The sequence below is a fragment of the Danio rerio genome, chromosome 21, assembly GCF_052040795.2.
Source record: "Danio rerio strain M-AB ecotype USA chromosome 21, GRCz13ab, whole genome shotgun sequence".
Lineage (NCBI taxonomy): Eukaryota > Metazoa > Chordata > Actinopteri > Cypriniformes > Danionidae > Danio > Danio rerio.
Window position 1 is genome coordinate 2,167,765 of NC_141041.1, and position 17,958 is coordinate 2,185,722.

A 17,958-nucleotide genomic window follows, 5' to 3' on the forward strand; every position below is an offset into this window, starting at 1 on the left:
ATTCAGCGTGAATGTACAATATAAACATCATTACGTCAATATGAAGTCCCCATAAGGATAGCAAACCTCTCTCTGTGTCTGTGTGTGTGTGAGTGTGTTGTGCATTGGTCGAGTGTGTGGTACAGACAGAATCTTGCGAGTTGTATGTTCTTCGGTTGTATCATCCTGAGTTATTTTGAACCGTTGAAGAACACTGGGTGTGGTCCAGCCCTGCTCTATTGCCAATGTCATGTGCTTCAGGATTGTGCTCACAAAACCCGGACGGAATATAACGCGGTGGGAAATCAGTGTGTGTGTTGTGCTTTGTGCTTCTGATGTTCAGAGGCACATCAGTGCGTTTGAGGGAAAACGGCAATCCAATGCAAAAGCTTACGTCGCTTTTATGGGTGAATCTCACACAATATGCCATATGCAAAACGCATGCATGGGGTGTTTAATGAGAATTGATTTCTACTGTCATAATGCAGGAATGAATAAATAAAGCTCATTTTCGGAGATTCCTATGAGAATGTATGTTGTTTTAGTAATTATTTAAAAAAATAAAAATAAATAAAATAAAATTTATATATATATATATATATATATATATATATATATATATATATATATATATATATATATATATATATATGTATATATATATATATATATATATAAAAGAATGATTATTATTATTATTTTATAAAAATTTTAAAATAATCTTTCTTATTATTTTTGCTTTTTGTTGTTGTAAATTTCTTAATGCATCAGATAAAAAGCACACAAAAAAGTGATTTATTTTGTTTTGAGTTGCAGGAATTAATAATAAATAATAATTATTTTTAATAATAATTATTATTTAATATTATTACATATTTATTATTTAAATTTGTAAAAACTCTTTAATCAAAGAGACGACTTAAGATAACAAATAAACTCATATATCTGTAAAAGGTATTAAAAATAACACATTTTGTAATTATGTAAATACGTAATGAGTTAAATATTTTAATTTCAAGCATTAACTCACTTCATTTTGACGCATTTTCTTCCACAAATAAAACTATATATCATAATGAAGTGAGCTTATGTTTAAAACCGATTCATTTTCGCTTAGAATCAAATTTTGATAAAATTTTAAAAAATTAAATTGTTAAAAAAAAAAATTAAATGTTAAAATAAAAATTGAGTAAGCCCAAATTTCACCTGGAATCAAGTGTATTTTTTTTCTCTCATTTAAAATACAAACTAAAGTGCCACTTTAAATGATTTTACCAAAATAAATAAATAAAGGATCATGCTTTTCAAGCAAATGCATATTGCTTTTAAATCATCAGTCCTGCAACCCAATAGAAGAACACAGAGAAATCAATCATCTATGATCTGGTTGTATGTGTGAGATTCACCCTTCACACACACACTCAAAAAATTCCCCTTCATCTCTTTATATCAGAGCTGATTTTAAAGACGTGAAGCTGAACAGAAAGCATATGTGCGTGTGTGATTTTTAAGGGGGTGTTTGTGAGCCGGTAAGCAGAGCGTCTCTCCGCTTTTAAGGAATGATGATTTCTCCTGCACTGTAAAAAATATCCGTAAATTAGCAGCTTTCTGTATTTTGTGATTCAGGTTTCTATATTTCCCCATTCATGTTGGCTGTTGGATTGCATTATGGGAGCTTGATCTTTAGGGTTGTTAAACAAATGTGGGTCAAATCTGGACAAACCCAAATAGGGTAGAGAGTGTCATGTAAATTTAATTTTAATAATTAACCTCAAAAGTTGGGTTTGTCCATATTTAATCCAAATAACAACCCAACTTTTTTTGTGAGCACTCCAAAACATTTGCTGGTTTATTTCAACAAAGTTTGGGTGAAAAAAAACAACAACTGCTGGGTTATTTAATTCAACAAATACCCTAAATGTAACCTGATGGTTGAGTTTGTCCATGTTTGGATTAACGTTGGGTTATAACTCATAATTATTTAGAGTATAGCCCAGATTTAACCCAATGGTTGGGTTTGTTCATATTTGGGCCAACGCTGGGTTATAGCTCAATAGTGTTGTTACACAAATTTGGGTCAAATATGGAACTAACCTAATTAGGGTTGAGAGTGTAAAATGTAAATTTAATTGGAATAATTAACCTCAATGTTGGGTTTGTCCATATTTGATCCAAATAACAACCCAGAGTGCATTTTTAGTGTGCACTCTAAAACATTTGCTGGGTTATTTCAACCAAGATTCAATGAAGAACTGCTGGGTTCATTTATTAATATATACCCTAAATTTGACCTTGATGTCTGGGTTTGTCCATGTTTGGACCAACGTTGGGTTATAACTCATAATCATATAGAGCATAGCCCAGATTTAACCCAACGGTTGACTTTGTCACACATTTGACTTGACCAAAAACATTTTTGTCCAATTTGACCCACATTTGGGTTGAAATAACCCAGCATTGATTAGAATGTTGAAACACAAATTTGGGTCAAATATTAACCACTGGGTTTAAAAGTGTCATTTAAATTTAATTGACGCTTTCCCAGTCAAAACGACAATTTTTTACAATTCAATTTAGAGCCTTAATTTAACCCAGGGGTTGGGTCTGTCCATATTTGGACCAACATTGAGTAATAACTCATAATTATTAAGAGTATAGCCCAAATTTAACCCAACGGTTGGGTGTGTTCATATTTGGACCAACATTGGGTTATAACTCATAATTTAGAGTATAACCTAATGGTTGGGTGTGTTCATGTTTGGACTAACGTTGGGTTATAACTCATAATTATTTAGTGTATAACCCAATGGTTGGGTTTGTTCATATTTGGACCAACACTGGGTTATAAATCATAATAATTTAGTGTATAACCCAATGGTTGGGTGTGTTCATATTTGGACCAACATTGGGTTATAACTCATAATAATTTAGTGTATAACCCAATGGTTGGGTTTGTTCATATTTGGACCAACATTGGCTTATAACTCATAATTATTAAAAGTATAGCCTAAATTTAACCCAACGGTTGGGTTTGTTAATATTTGGACCAACGTTGGGTTATAACTCATAATTATTTAGTGTATAACCCAATGGTTGGGTTTGTTCATATTTGGACGAACATTGGGTTATAACTCATAATTATTAAAGTATAGCTACTCTATACTTTTTAAATCTATATTTTACCCACATTTGAGTTGAAATGACCCGGTATTGTTAAAAGTGTTGCAATGCAAATTTGGGTCAAATATGGACAAACTTAAAAGTCTCATTTAAATTTAATTGAAAAACCAAAAGGTTTCCCAATCAAAATGACATCAAAACTGTGAACTGCTGGGTTATTTTATGGCCTAAATGTAACCCAGTGGTTGAGTTCGTCCATATCTGAACCACATTTGATTTGAATTGGGAAACACCTAAGGCTGACGGATCAAAGCTCCATAAAGGAATTCTCCAGCGTTCATAAAGGGGAAACCCACAACATACGGAAAGTGTTGATTGGCAGGTATTTTTTACAGTGTGTGGATCACGCTTTGGTGCAAGTGCTGGAGGAGCTGTTGTTGGGACTGCCCTCGTCCAGCCATTTATCCAGGCTGCGTCTGCGGGCGTTCATGAAGAAGTTGCTGACCGTGCTCAGCTCCAGTCCCAGCTGCTGAGAGATGGTCATCTGCATCTCTTTGGATGGACGCTTGTTCTCCTTAAAGATGGCCAGAAGAGTTCGCCGCTGCAGGTCCGTGAAAACCAGACGCGACTTCTTTGGTGTATTGCTCCTGTCTTTGCTCGGGTCCTGCTCTTTTCTTTTGCACGCTTCGGGGGTTTCGTTTGTTGGAAAGGAGACACAAGAGAAACACAAGAAACACGTTAGAATCCAGCACACAGTTAAAGCACACATGACATCAAAACTCACCATACTGACTTTGTCAGCTCACATTGCTGGTTGAGCGCTGAACAATTCAACTGTGCATGTCATAAAGACAACAAAATAGTTTACTCTCTTTAACAGAGAACTAAAAATGCACTTCCTGATTGTTTTCAATTCAATTATCAGATTAGGTCTGTGGTGTTGGGCGTGGCCAAAGAGCTTAGAATGACCAGGTGACACTCAACAGAGCGTTCCATTGCAACAGCAGCGCCCAGCAACTGGATTCCGCCTCTGGAGTGAAAGTAATCGGCTGTCCATTGGATCTTATTCCTGTCGCGATGGCAAGCAGCTGCTTTATTTCCTATTTATTTATTTAAAAAGAGCATTAAAGCTGAGATACAACCTGAAAGACGACAATACAACACTTACTATCACAATCATCAGCACTTTTAATAGTTAATTTAACAGCCTTATAATATGTTGTTGTTCTATTGAAATGTTCATTCCAAAGAGGCCACCGCGCCATCTAGTGGCTGTTTCCCAAATCGCACTAGAGTGTCGCCTCTTGGTGATTCTATGCTCTTTCGCATGTATAACATAACCACACCCCTCCAACTGTCAGTTTTGACATCACTACGACAACAAACAGAAATGGTGAAGAGGAGTGGTTGTGTTTGTCCAAATTAAACACAACGTTGGGTTATAATAACCCAGTTTTTTTAACTACAGCCCATATTTAACCCAATGGGGGGCAGTATTTTACCCACATTTGAATTGAAATAACCTAGCATTTTAAAAGAGTATGCATGCAGGAAACACCATTACACACACACAAACACACCCAAAATGCTGGGTTGTTGCAAACAAACGTTGGGTCGTATGGACAAACTCAACTTTTGGGTTAATTTTTTTAATTAAACTTAGATGATACTTTTTAACCTTTTTACAAAGGTTGGGTTTGTCCATATTTAACCCATTGGGTTACAACAACAACAACAACCCAGTGTGTGCATGCAGAAAACACATTCACCATTGCACCACATACAGTACAGTCACAGAAACAAATGGCTTTTACAGGCATATTTTTATTCAATTATTCATTCATTTTCCTTCGGTTTGGTCCCTTAATTTATCAGGGCTCGCCACTGCGGAATGAACCGCCAACTATTCCAGCATATGTTTTACACAGCGGATGCCCTTTTGGACTGTGGGGGAAACCGGAGCACCCGGAGGAAACCCACGCCAACACGAACATGCAAACTCCACACAGAAACGCCAACTGGCACAGCTGGGACTCGAACCAGCGACCTTCTTGCTGTGAGGCCACAGTGATAACAACTGAGCCACTGTGCCGCTCCACATGGAATCTGCGCCCGCAGAATTCTGCTGATTTCCCGCAGATTGTTAGCCCTTCATTAATTCTGTTTATTTACTTGAGTAAATGTGTGTAAATATATTTTTATTTAGTTTTTAAATTAATTACAGTAATATTATTGACTAATATGAAAATGTTCATCTGATTTATGTACAATGCAGTTTGTAGAGTAATATTTTCTGTCTTTTAGTAGAGATATTATATGAGAGACTTGCTTTGTTTACCAAATAAAGTGGATCTAATTGGATTTGCATTTCAAACATTAAATAAAGGTCAAAAATGTATTATTTTTATTTCACATATTAAGGTTTTAGTTATGACACTCCCAAAATAATTCCGCAGAAATCTGCAGATTTATACCAAAATTCTCTGCAGAAATAGCAAAAAACGTCCGCAGATTCCGTCTGGCCCTATCCATCAGTCACACATTCATTCATTCATTTTCATTTCGGCTTAGTCTCTTTATTAATCCGGGGTCGCCACAGCGGAATGAACCGCCAACTTATCCAGCACATGTTTTACACAGCGGATGCCCTTCTAGCTGCAACCCAGTACTGGGAAACATCCATACACACATTTACACAGCCGGGGCTCAAACCAGCGACCTTCTTGCTGTGAGGCGATTGTGCTACTTCCTGCGCTGCGCCACCGTGCAGCCATCAATCACACATACACATACACACACACACACACACACACACACACTCACCAGGTATTGTGTGTGTGTGTGTGTTTGTGTCTCAAGATTTGATTTGATTACTCCTCTGAATTAAGTATGCACAACTGAGCCTGGGCCAGATCAATAGAAATCAGGTTAAGAGCTCAACTGAGTACAAAACTATTATGTAAGAGGAAACGGCGGTGTAAATAAGGCACACACACACACACACACACACACACACTTACACGCTCATTGTGACACATACATAGGTACCCACACACCATTACACAAACACACACACACACGCACACACACACTTCTGCTGCATTTACACTCTCATTGTGACACATACACAGTTACGCACACACCATTACACATATACACACGCACACACACACACACACACTTACACGCTCATTGTGACACATACACAGGTACGCACACACCATTACACAAACACACACACACACACTTCTGCTGCATTTACACCCTCATTGTGACACATACACAGTTACGCACACACCATTACACATATACACGCACACACACACACGCACGCACACACACTTCTACTGCATTTACACCCTCATTGTGACACATACACAGATACGCACACACCATTACACACACACACACACACACACACACACACACACACACACACTTCTGCTGCATTTACACCCTCATTGTGACACGCACAGTCACGCACACACCATTACACATGCACACACACATGCATGCACGCGCACACACACACACTTCTGCATTTACACCCTCATTGTGACACACACAGTCACACACACACCATTACACATTCACACACACATGCACACACATGCACACACACACACACACACATGCACACACACACACACACACACACTTCTGCTGCATAACTGCAAAAAAAAAAAAATACATGATTTATGAAAATGAATAAACCTGGTGATTTTAGTATTTTTTTAGAAATCGTGATTTTACATTGAGTCTTGCAAAAAATAGTTGCTTTATTTATTAAGTAAAATTATGTGAACAAACATTTTAAAGGTTTGCACAGAAATGTCATGCTCCCTTGTAAAAGTGTTTTGTAGTATCTTCAAAATACAGTACAGTATTATATACAAAAGTATATAAAAAAGTATATAAAATAAAGTATATTTATACAAAATACAGTATTTTATTGTGATACGTTAGTGGCTGCTGTATTTTGTAGTTTCTTTTGGTACAATTAAAACAGAGATATTTTGTATTTTACTTTAAAATACATTTCAGTGTATTTTTGCACATCCCTGCACACACACACACACACACACACACACACACACACACACACACACACACACACACACACACACACACACACACACACACACGGACACACGCATCACTTCTGCTGCATTCAGTGTCATTACCGTTTTTTTCCAACTGCTTACACACAACATCTTTTCTTGTCACACGATTTCTGAAACATCTCACTCAAAATGCAAAACTTTTCTTCTGGAGAAAGTCTTATTTGTTTCATTTCGGCTAGAATAAAAGCAGTTCTTAATTTTTTAAACACCATTTTAAGGTTAATATTATTAGCCCCTTTAAGCTTTTTTCCCGATAGTCTACAGAACAAACCATCATTATACAATAACTTGCCTAATAACCCTAACCTGCCTTGTTACCCTAATTAACCTAGTTAAACCTTTAAATGTCACTTTAAGCTGTATAGAAGTGTCTTGAAGAATATCTAGTCTAATATCATTTACTTTCATCATGACAAAGAGAAAATAAATCTGTTATTAGAGATGAGTTATTACATTTACATTTAGTCATTTAGCAGACGCTTTTATCCAAAGCGACTTACAAATGAGGACAAGGAAGCAATTTACACAACCAAGAGCAACAATGAATAAGTGCTGTAGGCAAGTTTCAGGTCTGTAAAGTCTAAGAAGGGAAGTATTAGTAGTATTAGTATTTATTTTATTTTTTGGGTACAGTTAGTGTGATATTCAGAGAGGCAATTGCAGATTAGGAAGTGTAGTGGAGACTAAATAGTTGCGATTTTAGTCGTTTCTTGAAAATAGCGAGTGACTCTGCTGTTCTGATGCAGTTAGGGAGTTCATTCCACCAACTGGGCAGATTGAGCGTGAGCGTGAGCGAAAGTGATTTCTTCCCTCTTTGGGACAAGTGGTGCTCGCTGCAGAGCCATTTGAGGAGAGCTGAGCTCCAGCGAGGGGGAGCTTAAAGGGCCATGAAACCTCCTCGTTTCAGCAGGGTGTTTTCACACCTCTACTTTGGAAAAAGTCAGAAAAGTGGGCGTGTCCAGCTCTGTTTAGGGGGGAGTGTCGGAGGAACTAAAGTGGGATGGTGTGGGAGTGTCTATTTGGGCACGCGCGAGTTTCAGAGTCAAAATAAATAAATAAATAAATAAATAAATAAATAAATAAATGTGTGTGTGTGTGTATATATATATATATATATATATATATATATATATATATATATATATATATATATATATATATATATATATATATATATACACACACACACACACACACACACACACACACACACACACACACACACACACACACACACACACACACACAGGAGAAAGTGATGGTGTTTAACCTACATGGACATCTGTAGTCGAATTATTTGCCAAATTATTAAATGGTGGACTTTAACTGCAGTTTGGCTCTTTCATTCAGGGAATTCATTCATGCCCCACGCGACAAACGATATATTTGATTGGAGGAACTGCTCTAAGCGTGTATTTTTCATGCAATGTTTGACGCCGCACGGTGAATGAGAGAAAAAAAAACTCAGCATTTCCCAGAAACTTAGTGGTAGTGTCAGAAAGCCGCGCGTGTTATTCCGGTCACTAAATGCGGTAAAAACCCTACACGAGGTTATAGTTTGGTTGTGGTGCTAACGTGTTTACACTCTGTGCAATAGTTTGTTAGATACGAACAAACTGAATAAACAAAGAGCACTGGACGCTCACTTACCAAATCTGTAGAGACAGGACAATCACCAGCAACTAGAGCCGCGTCTTTATTAAGAGGAGACTAAAGCGAATCCGGATCTCAGCGTTTGCAGATGAGAACAGCTCTCAGGTAAACAATAATCCTCCTTAGACATGTAAGTTATTGTTGTCGAGCGTCGCGTACACTGTTAATCCACACGTGAGTCTGAGCTCTCACAGAGAGAAAATGAAAACAAACCTTCACTGCAGCAAACTATAAAAGCAACACTTCACGCTTGTTTTGCCAACACAACGTGGCGTCTCTGTCGTCTAAACACTGTGACAGTAATGAATATTAATGAAGTTGCACAATAGAGCGCGCTGATTGGTTTGAACCAAGCCTTACTCATGCATTAATGCATCACACTGTAAGACGTAATAAGACTCACTCTGGCACAGACGTCCAGTCTGCACGCTGGAATACACGCTATTATGTCATGACCGGGACGCAGCTTCAAAAATTCGTTACAAACTGGAAGTACGAATTTGCTTGAAATAAAGCAAAAACAACCAATTTACACTTTTTAGTGAAATATAGGTGTCCTAATAGTGTTTATAGCAGTGTGGGACACATATACCACTGTCAACAGCTCAACACATGTGTTTTGGTGTTTCGTGACCCTTTAAGCTTGAGCTCCACCTTTTTTGCACTTCTTCTACGAGTGATGTCACTGGGGGTAGGGTTAGGGGTGGGGTTGGTGTACGCATTAAAACAGCTTACAGGAGGAGGAGCGACAGCTTATGCTCCCCCTCGCTGGAGCTCAGCTCTCCTCAAATGGCTCTGCAGGCGACGTTCATTCACATATTAAAACTATTATGATTAGAAATGTGCTGAAAACATCTTCTCTCCGTTAAACAGAAATTAGGGGAAAAGAAATAAACAGTGGGCTAATAATTCTGACTTTGACTGTACATTACTTCTGCTGCATCTCTTTACTGTTGCTTTACTCTCGCTTCACTGTTCTTTTACCCATAGCTTTACTCTTGTTTTACTCTCATCCCTTTGTGGATTGTAGATTTACTTTCGTTTAACTCTTTCTTTACCGTCATGTTACTCTTTACTCCAGCTTTCGACTCACTTTACACGTGCTCTACTCTCTTTACTGTTGCTTTAAGCTCAATTTACTGCCACTCCACCATCTGTTTACTGTCACTTTACTCTTACTGTACCTCTGGCTTCAAGCCACATGAATGTATGACAACAGACTCTGAGCTGCATGCTTGTGTGTGTATGAATGAGTGAGTTTGTCTCATAATGATGATGTGAACGGAGCAGAAGTGATGTATTTTGATGTGTGCAGATGCTCCAGTGTGCTGCAGGATGAGCTGTACAGTAGAGGGTTTACCGTAGTAGAGCTCAGTCTGAGACCTCTAAACACTCTGCTGCTGTTTCTGCATCAATTATACATGCAGAGGGTGGAAATATTGCTGTGCATTTGTCTTTATCAAATATTTAGCTGAAGTGTGCAGTGATCAGGGGCTGACGGGGGTTTGAGACACACACACACACATACACAGACGTCAGCATGTCTCAGCAACTTCTGCTGCTTGAGGACAGGAGCGCAGCTTTACTCACATTTTACTCATTCTTTACTGTTGCTTTACTGTCAGTTTACTTGTTGTACGCGTACGCTGTGAAAAACATATGCTGGAATAGTTGGCGGTTCATTCCGCTGTGGTGGCCCCTGATAAATAAAGGGACTAAGCCAAATGAAAATGAATGAATGAATGTTTTCCTTCATGATGACATCACGGCAACTCTTACAGAAACATCTGCCAATCTTTAGATGCTAATTAATTTATAAGCATGTTTAATTAGTGCAGCCAGTGAAATGTCCTCACTAGTGCATATTTCACTATACAAGTTTTAACACACACACACACACACACACACACACAAACACGCGCTAAGAGATTTGCAGGTTAAGCAGTAGATGGCGCTGTTCCTCCATCAGACTGTCAGTAACCTGATCAGAGAGCGCCATTCCATTCAAACCTCCATTACTGAGCAAAACACACACATACACACTTAATACTTGCCAAATTTGTTGATCTGACAAAAATGAAAGTATCTATTTGACAATACAATAAATAAATAAATAAATACATAAATTATATATATATATATATATATATATATATATATATATATATATATATATATATATATATATATATATATATATTATTTTTTTTTAATTAATTTTATTGCAACAAATTTTTATTAGGGGTTTAAAATATGCGAAAATAAATTTAAATATTTAATTTTGTTGTAATTAATATTTAAGACATTGTTTAAAAAATAATTAAAATATGTCACTATATAATGCATGTATATTTTTACAACAACAGAACAATAGCTCATCTCTCGCTATATCTGCAAAAGAAATATCGATTTAATGTACCATATTTTATTTGGGGTTTAAAATATGCAGAATAAATTTAAATAATTTAGTTTAACTTAATTGCAATTTATATTTAGGACATTATTATTATTTTTATTATTTTTAAATATGTCAATATAAAATATGTCAATATAAATCATTTATGAACTTACAACAACAGAACAATAGAAAAAATCTGCAGGAAAAAATATTGATTTAATGCGAGATTTTTATTCGGGTGTTTAAAATATGTTAAATTAATTTAAATAATTTAGTTTAATTTAATTGTTATTAATATTTAAGACCTTGTTTGAAAAAAAAAATTTAAATGTCACAATATAATACGTTTATATATTTACCATAACAGAACAATAGCTCACCTCTTAATATATCTGCAAAAAATGATTGATTTATTGCAACATATCTTTATTAGGGGTTTAAAATATGCAAAAATAAATTTGAATGTTTAATTTAGTTGTAATTAATATTTAAGACATTGTTTAAAAAGATAATTAAAATCTGTTACAATATAATACATGTATATATTTACAACAACAGAACAATAGCTCATCTCTCGCTATATCTGCAAAAGAAATATTGATTTAATGCAACATGTTTATTTGAGGTTTAAAATATGCAAAAATAAATTTAAATAATTTAGTTTAATTTAATTGTTATTAATATTGAAGACATTGTTTGAAAAAATAATAATAATTAAAATGTCACAATATAATATGTTTATATATTTACAATAACAGAACAATAACTCACCTCTTACTATATCTGCAAAGAAATATTGATTTATTGCAACATATCTTTATTAGGGGTTTAAAATATGCAAAAATAAATTTAAATATTTAATTTTGTTGTAATTAATATTTAAGACATTGTTTAAAAAAATTATTAAAATATGTCACAATATAATACATGTATATATTTACAACAACAGAACAATAGCTCATCTCTTGCTATATCTGCAAAAGAAATATTGATTTAATGCACCATATTTTATTTGGGGTTTAAAATATGCAAAAATAAAACAAACATTAAATAAATAAATAGATAAATAAATAAGTAAATAAATAAATAAATAGATAAATAAATAAATAAATAAATAATAAAAATAAATAAATAAATAAATAAATAAATAAATAAATAAATAAATAAAGTAAGTATGAATGTCAATTGTTGCATTGTATTTTGGTTAAAGCTAAAATGTCCATTTACATTACCAAAAAGCAGAAAGAAAACTGAGCAAATATAAAATGCTATAACGCTGAAAGGGCATTTGCAGCCATGATAAAACCAAGGATTTTAATTGACTCTCGCCTTTGGATTATTCAATATTTTTAAAAAGAAAATAATGTCATAGAAGAGATTTAGGAAACCTTTATTAAATAATACGTGTTAAAAATATGTACAAAACACTCATGCAAGTGAAAGATTTGTTAAATAAAGATGCCTGAAAAATAAATCTCTCTCTCTCTACATACAACAAAACAATAAGTGCTCATTCTCATATCTAGATGGCAATTATGCTTTATGATGAAAATACAGAGAGACTTATTAGAAAGCGGTCAGAGGCAAACCTGGAGGAATACGAACATGATCTGAATTGAAATTCATAACAAATCCTAGAGGATCTTAATAGGATCAATAGCAATCCTATAAGCAGCGAATAAGATCCTACTGGATAAACTGAGCCTTTTTCTGCAGTGGATATAAATAAATGTATTATATTATGACATAACGAATATCTGTATATTTACTATCTATATATACCATTTAAAGAAATACTTAATGAAGCAGCATTCACTTTTATTGATGACAAATTTTAAATGTTTTGTTGTGTTGGTGCCTATTGTGATGATTTAATGTACATTTCTCCAGTTTGTTTTTGTTTTTATTTTAATTAGTGCAGGGTAAATATTAAATCACATCCAAAATAAAAGATTATATATTAGTGTGTGTGCTTTCATTCATTCATTTTCCTTCAGCTTAGTGTAGGGGTGTCCAAACTCAGTCCTGGAGGGCCGGTGCATGTCCTGCAGATTTTAGCTCCAACTTGCCTCAACACACAAGATGTTTCTAGAAATCAAGGGCTGTTTCTCAATTTCAAGAATGCAGAGAATGGACTTGCATGGTGGAAACCGGTCCAGCCAGGTATCCTCGGAAGAACGAACTCAGGAGACCGCGAGAGCAGAGAACGCGTCCTTTGAGAATTGAGATGCTGCGTTCTTCCTGATGGTCACATGACCTTCACACGTTTTAAATGGCAAATTATTTAATCATTACAGCATTCATACAAAGATTTATTGTTTTCCCTTTACAAAATATTTACTTTGCATAAAAACATTATAAATGTACTCTGCACAATATAAATAAAACTGATTTTAATACGAATGTCAGCAAACAAAAACCCTTAATGTGTTTATTCCTCTATTAAGATGTTCATGGTAATGTTTACTTTCACCGTTTCATTTAGGGAAACTCCTGAGGTCCGTTCTTCGTACGTGGATTACTCAGTTAGCTGGATTTGGATATTGACGATTTGACACGATCCAGGATCGTTTCGTTCTTCAAAGCTGATCTGAGAGTTGTTGTCATAGCAACAGTTCTGCTAGCTCAAACCTGATCGGGAGCAGGTTCAATTCATATAAACAGGATTAGATCGGCTCAATTCAAGCAAAGATAATAGAGAACGTACCGACTTATGATATTTTCTTACAGTAGTAGTTATATACACTTGGGAAAATAGTAAAAAAAAAAATTAACTACATATATATATATATATATATATATATATATATATATATATATATATATATATATATATATATATATATATATATATATATAAAGTTATAGTTATTAATAAAATAAAGTTATATTATCAAAACTTATGCAATCTGCACCCTCGAAATGAAAGTACAAAGAGAAAATTTATTGATATGAACTTTTTAGATCGCTTTATACAATTTGTGTATGATAATAGAAATGCAAAATATGTGACTTTTTAAAAAATAGAAATAATACATTAATGCAGTCATGAACATGTTTTGATAGTTAATATGACGGTGATTTGATGCTTCACAAAAGTTGCAGACACCTTTACCAATATCAAAATGCTTTTGTAAACATCCAGTTATTCTTTACACCGATTAAAAAACGGCTACTATAATTAAGAAAATCTTTTCTAAATGTGGAACTAAATACACTGATTTGCATTGAAATACATGATGAATACTCTCGACACATGAAAGTGTAAAGCCTGCAGCTCACAACAAATGTGGAAGGTTATTGCGTGTCATATTTAACGCACCGTTTACTGCTAATTTGATGTAATTTTGCTCACATGGATAATTGAATATTAATCAGATGATGTCATTACGCTGATGTGCCGTCAGCCAATCGTTGATCGATAGATCTGTCCTTCACAACACACGCAGCGATCTCAGATCAGTTCATCCAGACATTCTAATCTGATTCGCGAACTTGTTTAAAGAACCAAATTAGCGAGAGATCAGTTATCAAGATTAAAGGATCCGGGATCTGCCAAATCATCTTAGATCATTTAAGCGAGGTACGAAGAACGGACCCCTGAGGTAAATAAGTTAAATCTCTGAACTTTAATAATAAATCTAGATAAAATGCTGCGCTTCCCTCCTCCAGTCGCAATGACTTCTGGGACTTCCAGAGGGAGTTCGGTGCTCAAGTCTGCATCAGTGCGTCCTCGATATCAAGATCACATCCGGGAAGTTTCACGCGTCCTCCGTACCTGCGGTCTTGAGTATTGTAACTGAACTAAGGCAGCTGATGATGACGTTGCATGAGAACACGAGGACGCAAGACCGCTGAAGAACGCATATTGAGAAACAGCCAAGATGTTTCTAAAGCCTAGTATAGGGGTCACCAATCTCGGTCCTGGAGGGCCGGTGTCTCTTCAGGGTTCAGCTCCAAATTGCCTCAACACACCTGCCTGGATGTTTCAAGTATACCAAGTAAGACATTGATGGGCTGGTTCAGGTGTGTTTGATTAGGGTTGGAGCTAAAATCTGCAGGACACCGGCCCTCCAGGAACAAGTTTGGTGACCACTGGCCTAGTAAGAGCTTGATTAGGTAGCCAGGTGTGTCTGATTGTGGTTAAAACTAAAGCTGCGTCTCAAATGGCACACTATACACTCATGCACTTACACACTCAACAGCATAGTATATGTATGTAGTGTCGTCCCAAATGGAGCACTATTGTATTTTTGCTAAACAGAAACACACTGCTTGCACTATTTATACTACAAAATGGCGTAGAATAGTGCATAAGTATGCGATTCGGGACGCAGCTTATACTTTGCAGGACACCGGCCCTCCAGGACCGAGTTTGGCTTAGTCCCTTTATTCATCAGAGGTCGCCACAGCAAAATGAACCACTAACTTATCCAGCATATGTGTTACACAGCGGATGCCTATTCAGCTGTAACCCAATACTGGGAAACACCCATACACGCTCATTCACACACATACACTACGGACAATTTAGCTTACCCAATTCACCAATATCATGTTTTTTGGACTTGTCGGGGAAACTGGAGCACCCGGTGGAAACCTACGCCAACACGAGGAGAACATGCAAACTCCACACAGAAATGCCAACTGAGCCAGCCGAGGCTCGAACCAAAGACCTTCTTGCTGTGAGGCGAATGTGCTCCCTACTGCACAACAGTGCAGCAACCTAAAAATCAACCAAATATTACCGTCTAATCATGTTACACCTTGACGTTGTGTGGACGTTACCGCTATAACATTTATCCGACGTTGGATTTTGGTCAATTTCCATCACAACCTTAATTTGACGTTGTTATTCATTTTCATTTAGGCTTGGTCCCTTTATTATTCAGGGGTGGCCACAGCAGAATGAACCGCCAACTTATCCAGCATATGTTTTACGCAGCGGATGCCTTTCCAGCTGCAACCCAGTACTGGGAAACACCCACAAACGCTCATTCACACACATACACTACGGACAATTTAGCTTACCCAATTCACCAATATCATGTTTTTTGGACTTGTCGGGGAAACCGGAGCACCCGGAGGAAACCTACGCCAACACGAGGAGAACATGCAAACTCTACACAGAAATGCCAACTGAGCCAGCCGAGGCTCGGACCAAAGACCTTCTTGCTGTGAGGCGAACGTGCTCCCTACTGCACAACAGTACAGCAACCTAAAAATCAACCAAATATTACCGTCTAATCATGTTACACCTTGACGTTGTGTGGACGTTACCACTATAACATCTATCCGACGTTGGATTTTGGTCAATTTCCATCACAACCTTAATTTGAAGTTATTCATTTTCATTTAGGCTTGGTCCCTTTATTAATCAGGGGTGGCCACAGCAGAATGAACCGCCAACTTATCCAGCATATGTTTTACGCAGCGGATGCCTTTACAGCTGCAACCCAGTACTAGGAAACACCCACAAACGCTCATTCACACACATACACTATGGACAATTTAGCCTACCCAATTCACCTATACCATATGTTTTTTTGGACTTGTGGGGGAAACCGAAGCACTCGGAGGAAACCCACTCCAACATGGGGAGAACATGCAAACTCCACACAGAAATGCCAACTGAGCCAGCCGAGGCTCGAACCAGAGACCTTTTTGCTGTGAGGCGAACGTGCTCCCTACTGCACAACAGTGCAGCAACCTAAAAATCAACTAAATATTACCGTCTAATCTTGTTACACTTTGACGTTGTGTGGACGTTACCACTATAACATCCATCCGACGTTGGATTTTGGTCACTTTCTAACACAACCTAAAATCAACCAAATATCAACTTATTTTAACGTCCTTATTCATTTTTATTTCGGCTTAGTCCCTTTATTAATCAGGGGTCGCCACAGCGGAATGAACTGCTAACTTATCCAGCATATGTTTTACACAGGGGATGGCCTTCCAGCTGCAACCCATCACTGGGAAACACCCAAACACTCCCATACACACACACCACGGACAACCTAGCCCGCCCAATTCCCCTATAGCGCATGTGTTTGGACTGTGGGGGAAAAACGGGGCACCCGGAGGAAACCAACGCCAACACGGGGAGAACATGCAAACTCCACACAGAAACGGCAACTGACCCAGCCGAGGCTCGAACCAGAGACCTTCTTGCTGTGAGGTGACAGTGCTACCCACTGTGCCACCACGCTGCTCTTGACGTCGTTATTGTATAATGAATGTTGTCCTTAGACGCTGGCTAGACATTGAATTTTGGTCACCTGACATCATGACCTAAAGCTAACCTAATGTTAACGTCTTATGACGTCGTGTGCCTGCTGGGCTGTAAGCGAATCAGACTTTTAAAATGTAAACACTGTCACTTGACAGATAGAGACCAATGCAGAAGACATCTGTGAGCAAATCAAGGCAAATGCAGGAGCAGCTCGACTTCAGCACTGAGTGTGTTATAAATGGGATTGTTTATGTTTTTACTGTAACAATTCAGTATGAAATGTTCAAAATGACACTGCATTAGTAGAAAAATTTCAATATTACCGAATAAATTAGTAAATTATTCATGGCAGATTCTATCTAAATCGTTTGATATATGTTCGGCCCACAGCCCTCAATCAACCCCTGCCCGAGGGTAACGATACAAGATTTAGTCAGCAGAATGAT

General features: G+C 36.7%; 1 protein-coding gene and 1 long non-coding RNA gene across 3 annotated transcripts in view; one reads left to right on the forward strand and one right to left on the reverse strand.

Annotated features, from left to right (window-relative positions):
* LOC147838686 (uncharacterized) overlaps positions 1-17,958 on the forward strand; it is a 1,589,207-nt gene that overhangs the window by 77,770 nt on the left and 1,493,479 nt on the right. The window lies entirely within an intron of this gene.
* Positions 1,086-17,958, reverse strand: part of onecut2 (one cut homeobox 2) — a 46,908-nt gene continuing 30,035 nt past the window's right edge. Inside the window, exon 2 of one of the 2 annotated variants that reach the window (XM_087300531.1) lies at positions 1,086-3,783. In XM_087300531.1, the coding sequence (XP_087156657.1) occupies positions 3,503-3,783 (281 nt within the window). In that variant the 3' untranslated portion in view covers positions 1,086-3,502. The remainder of the gene's footprint in view (positions 3,784-17,958) is intronic. The other variant, XM_087300532.1, reaches the window with a different exon arrangement.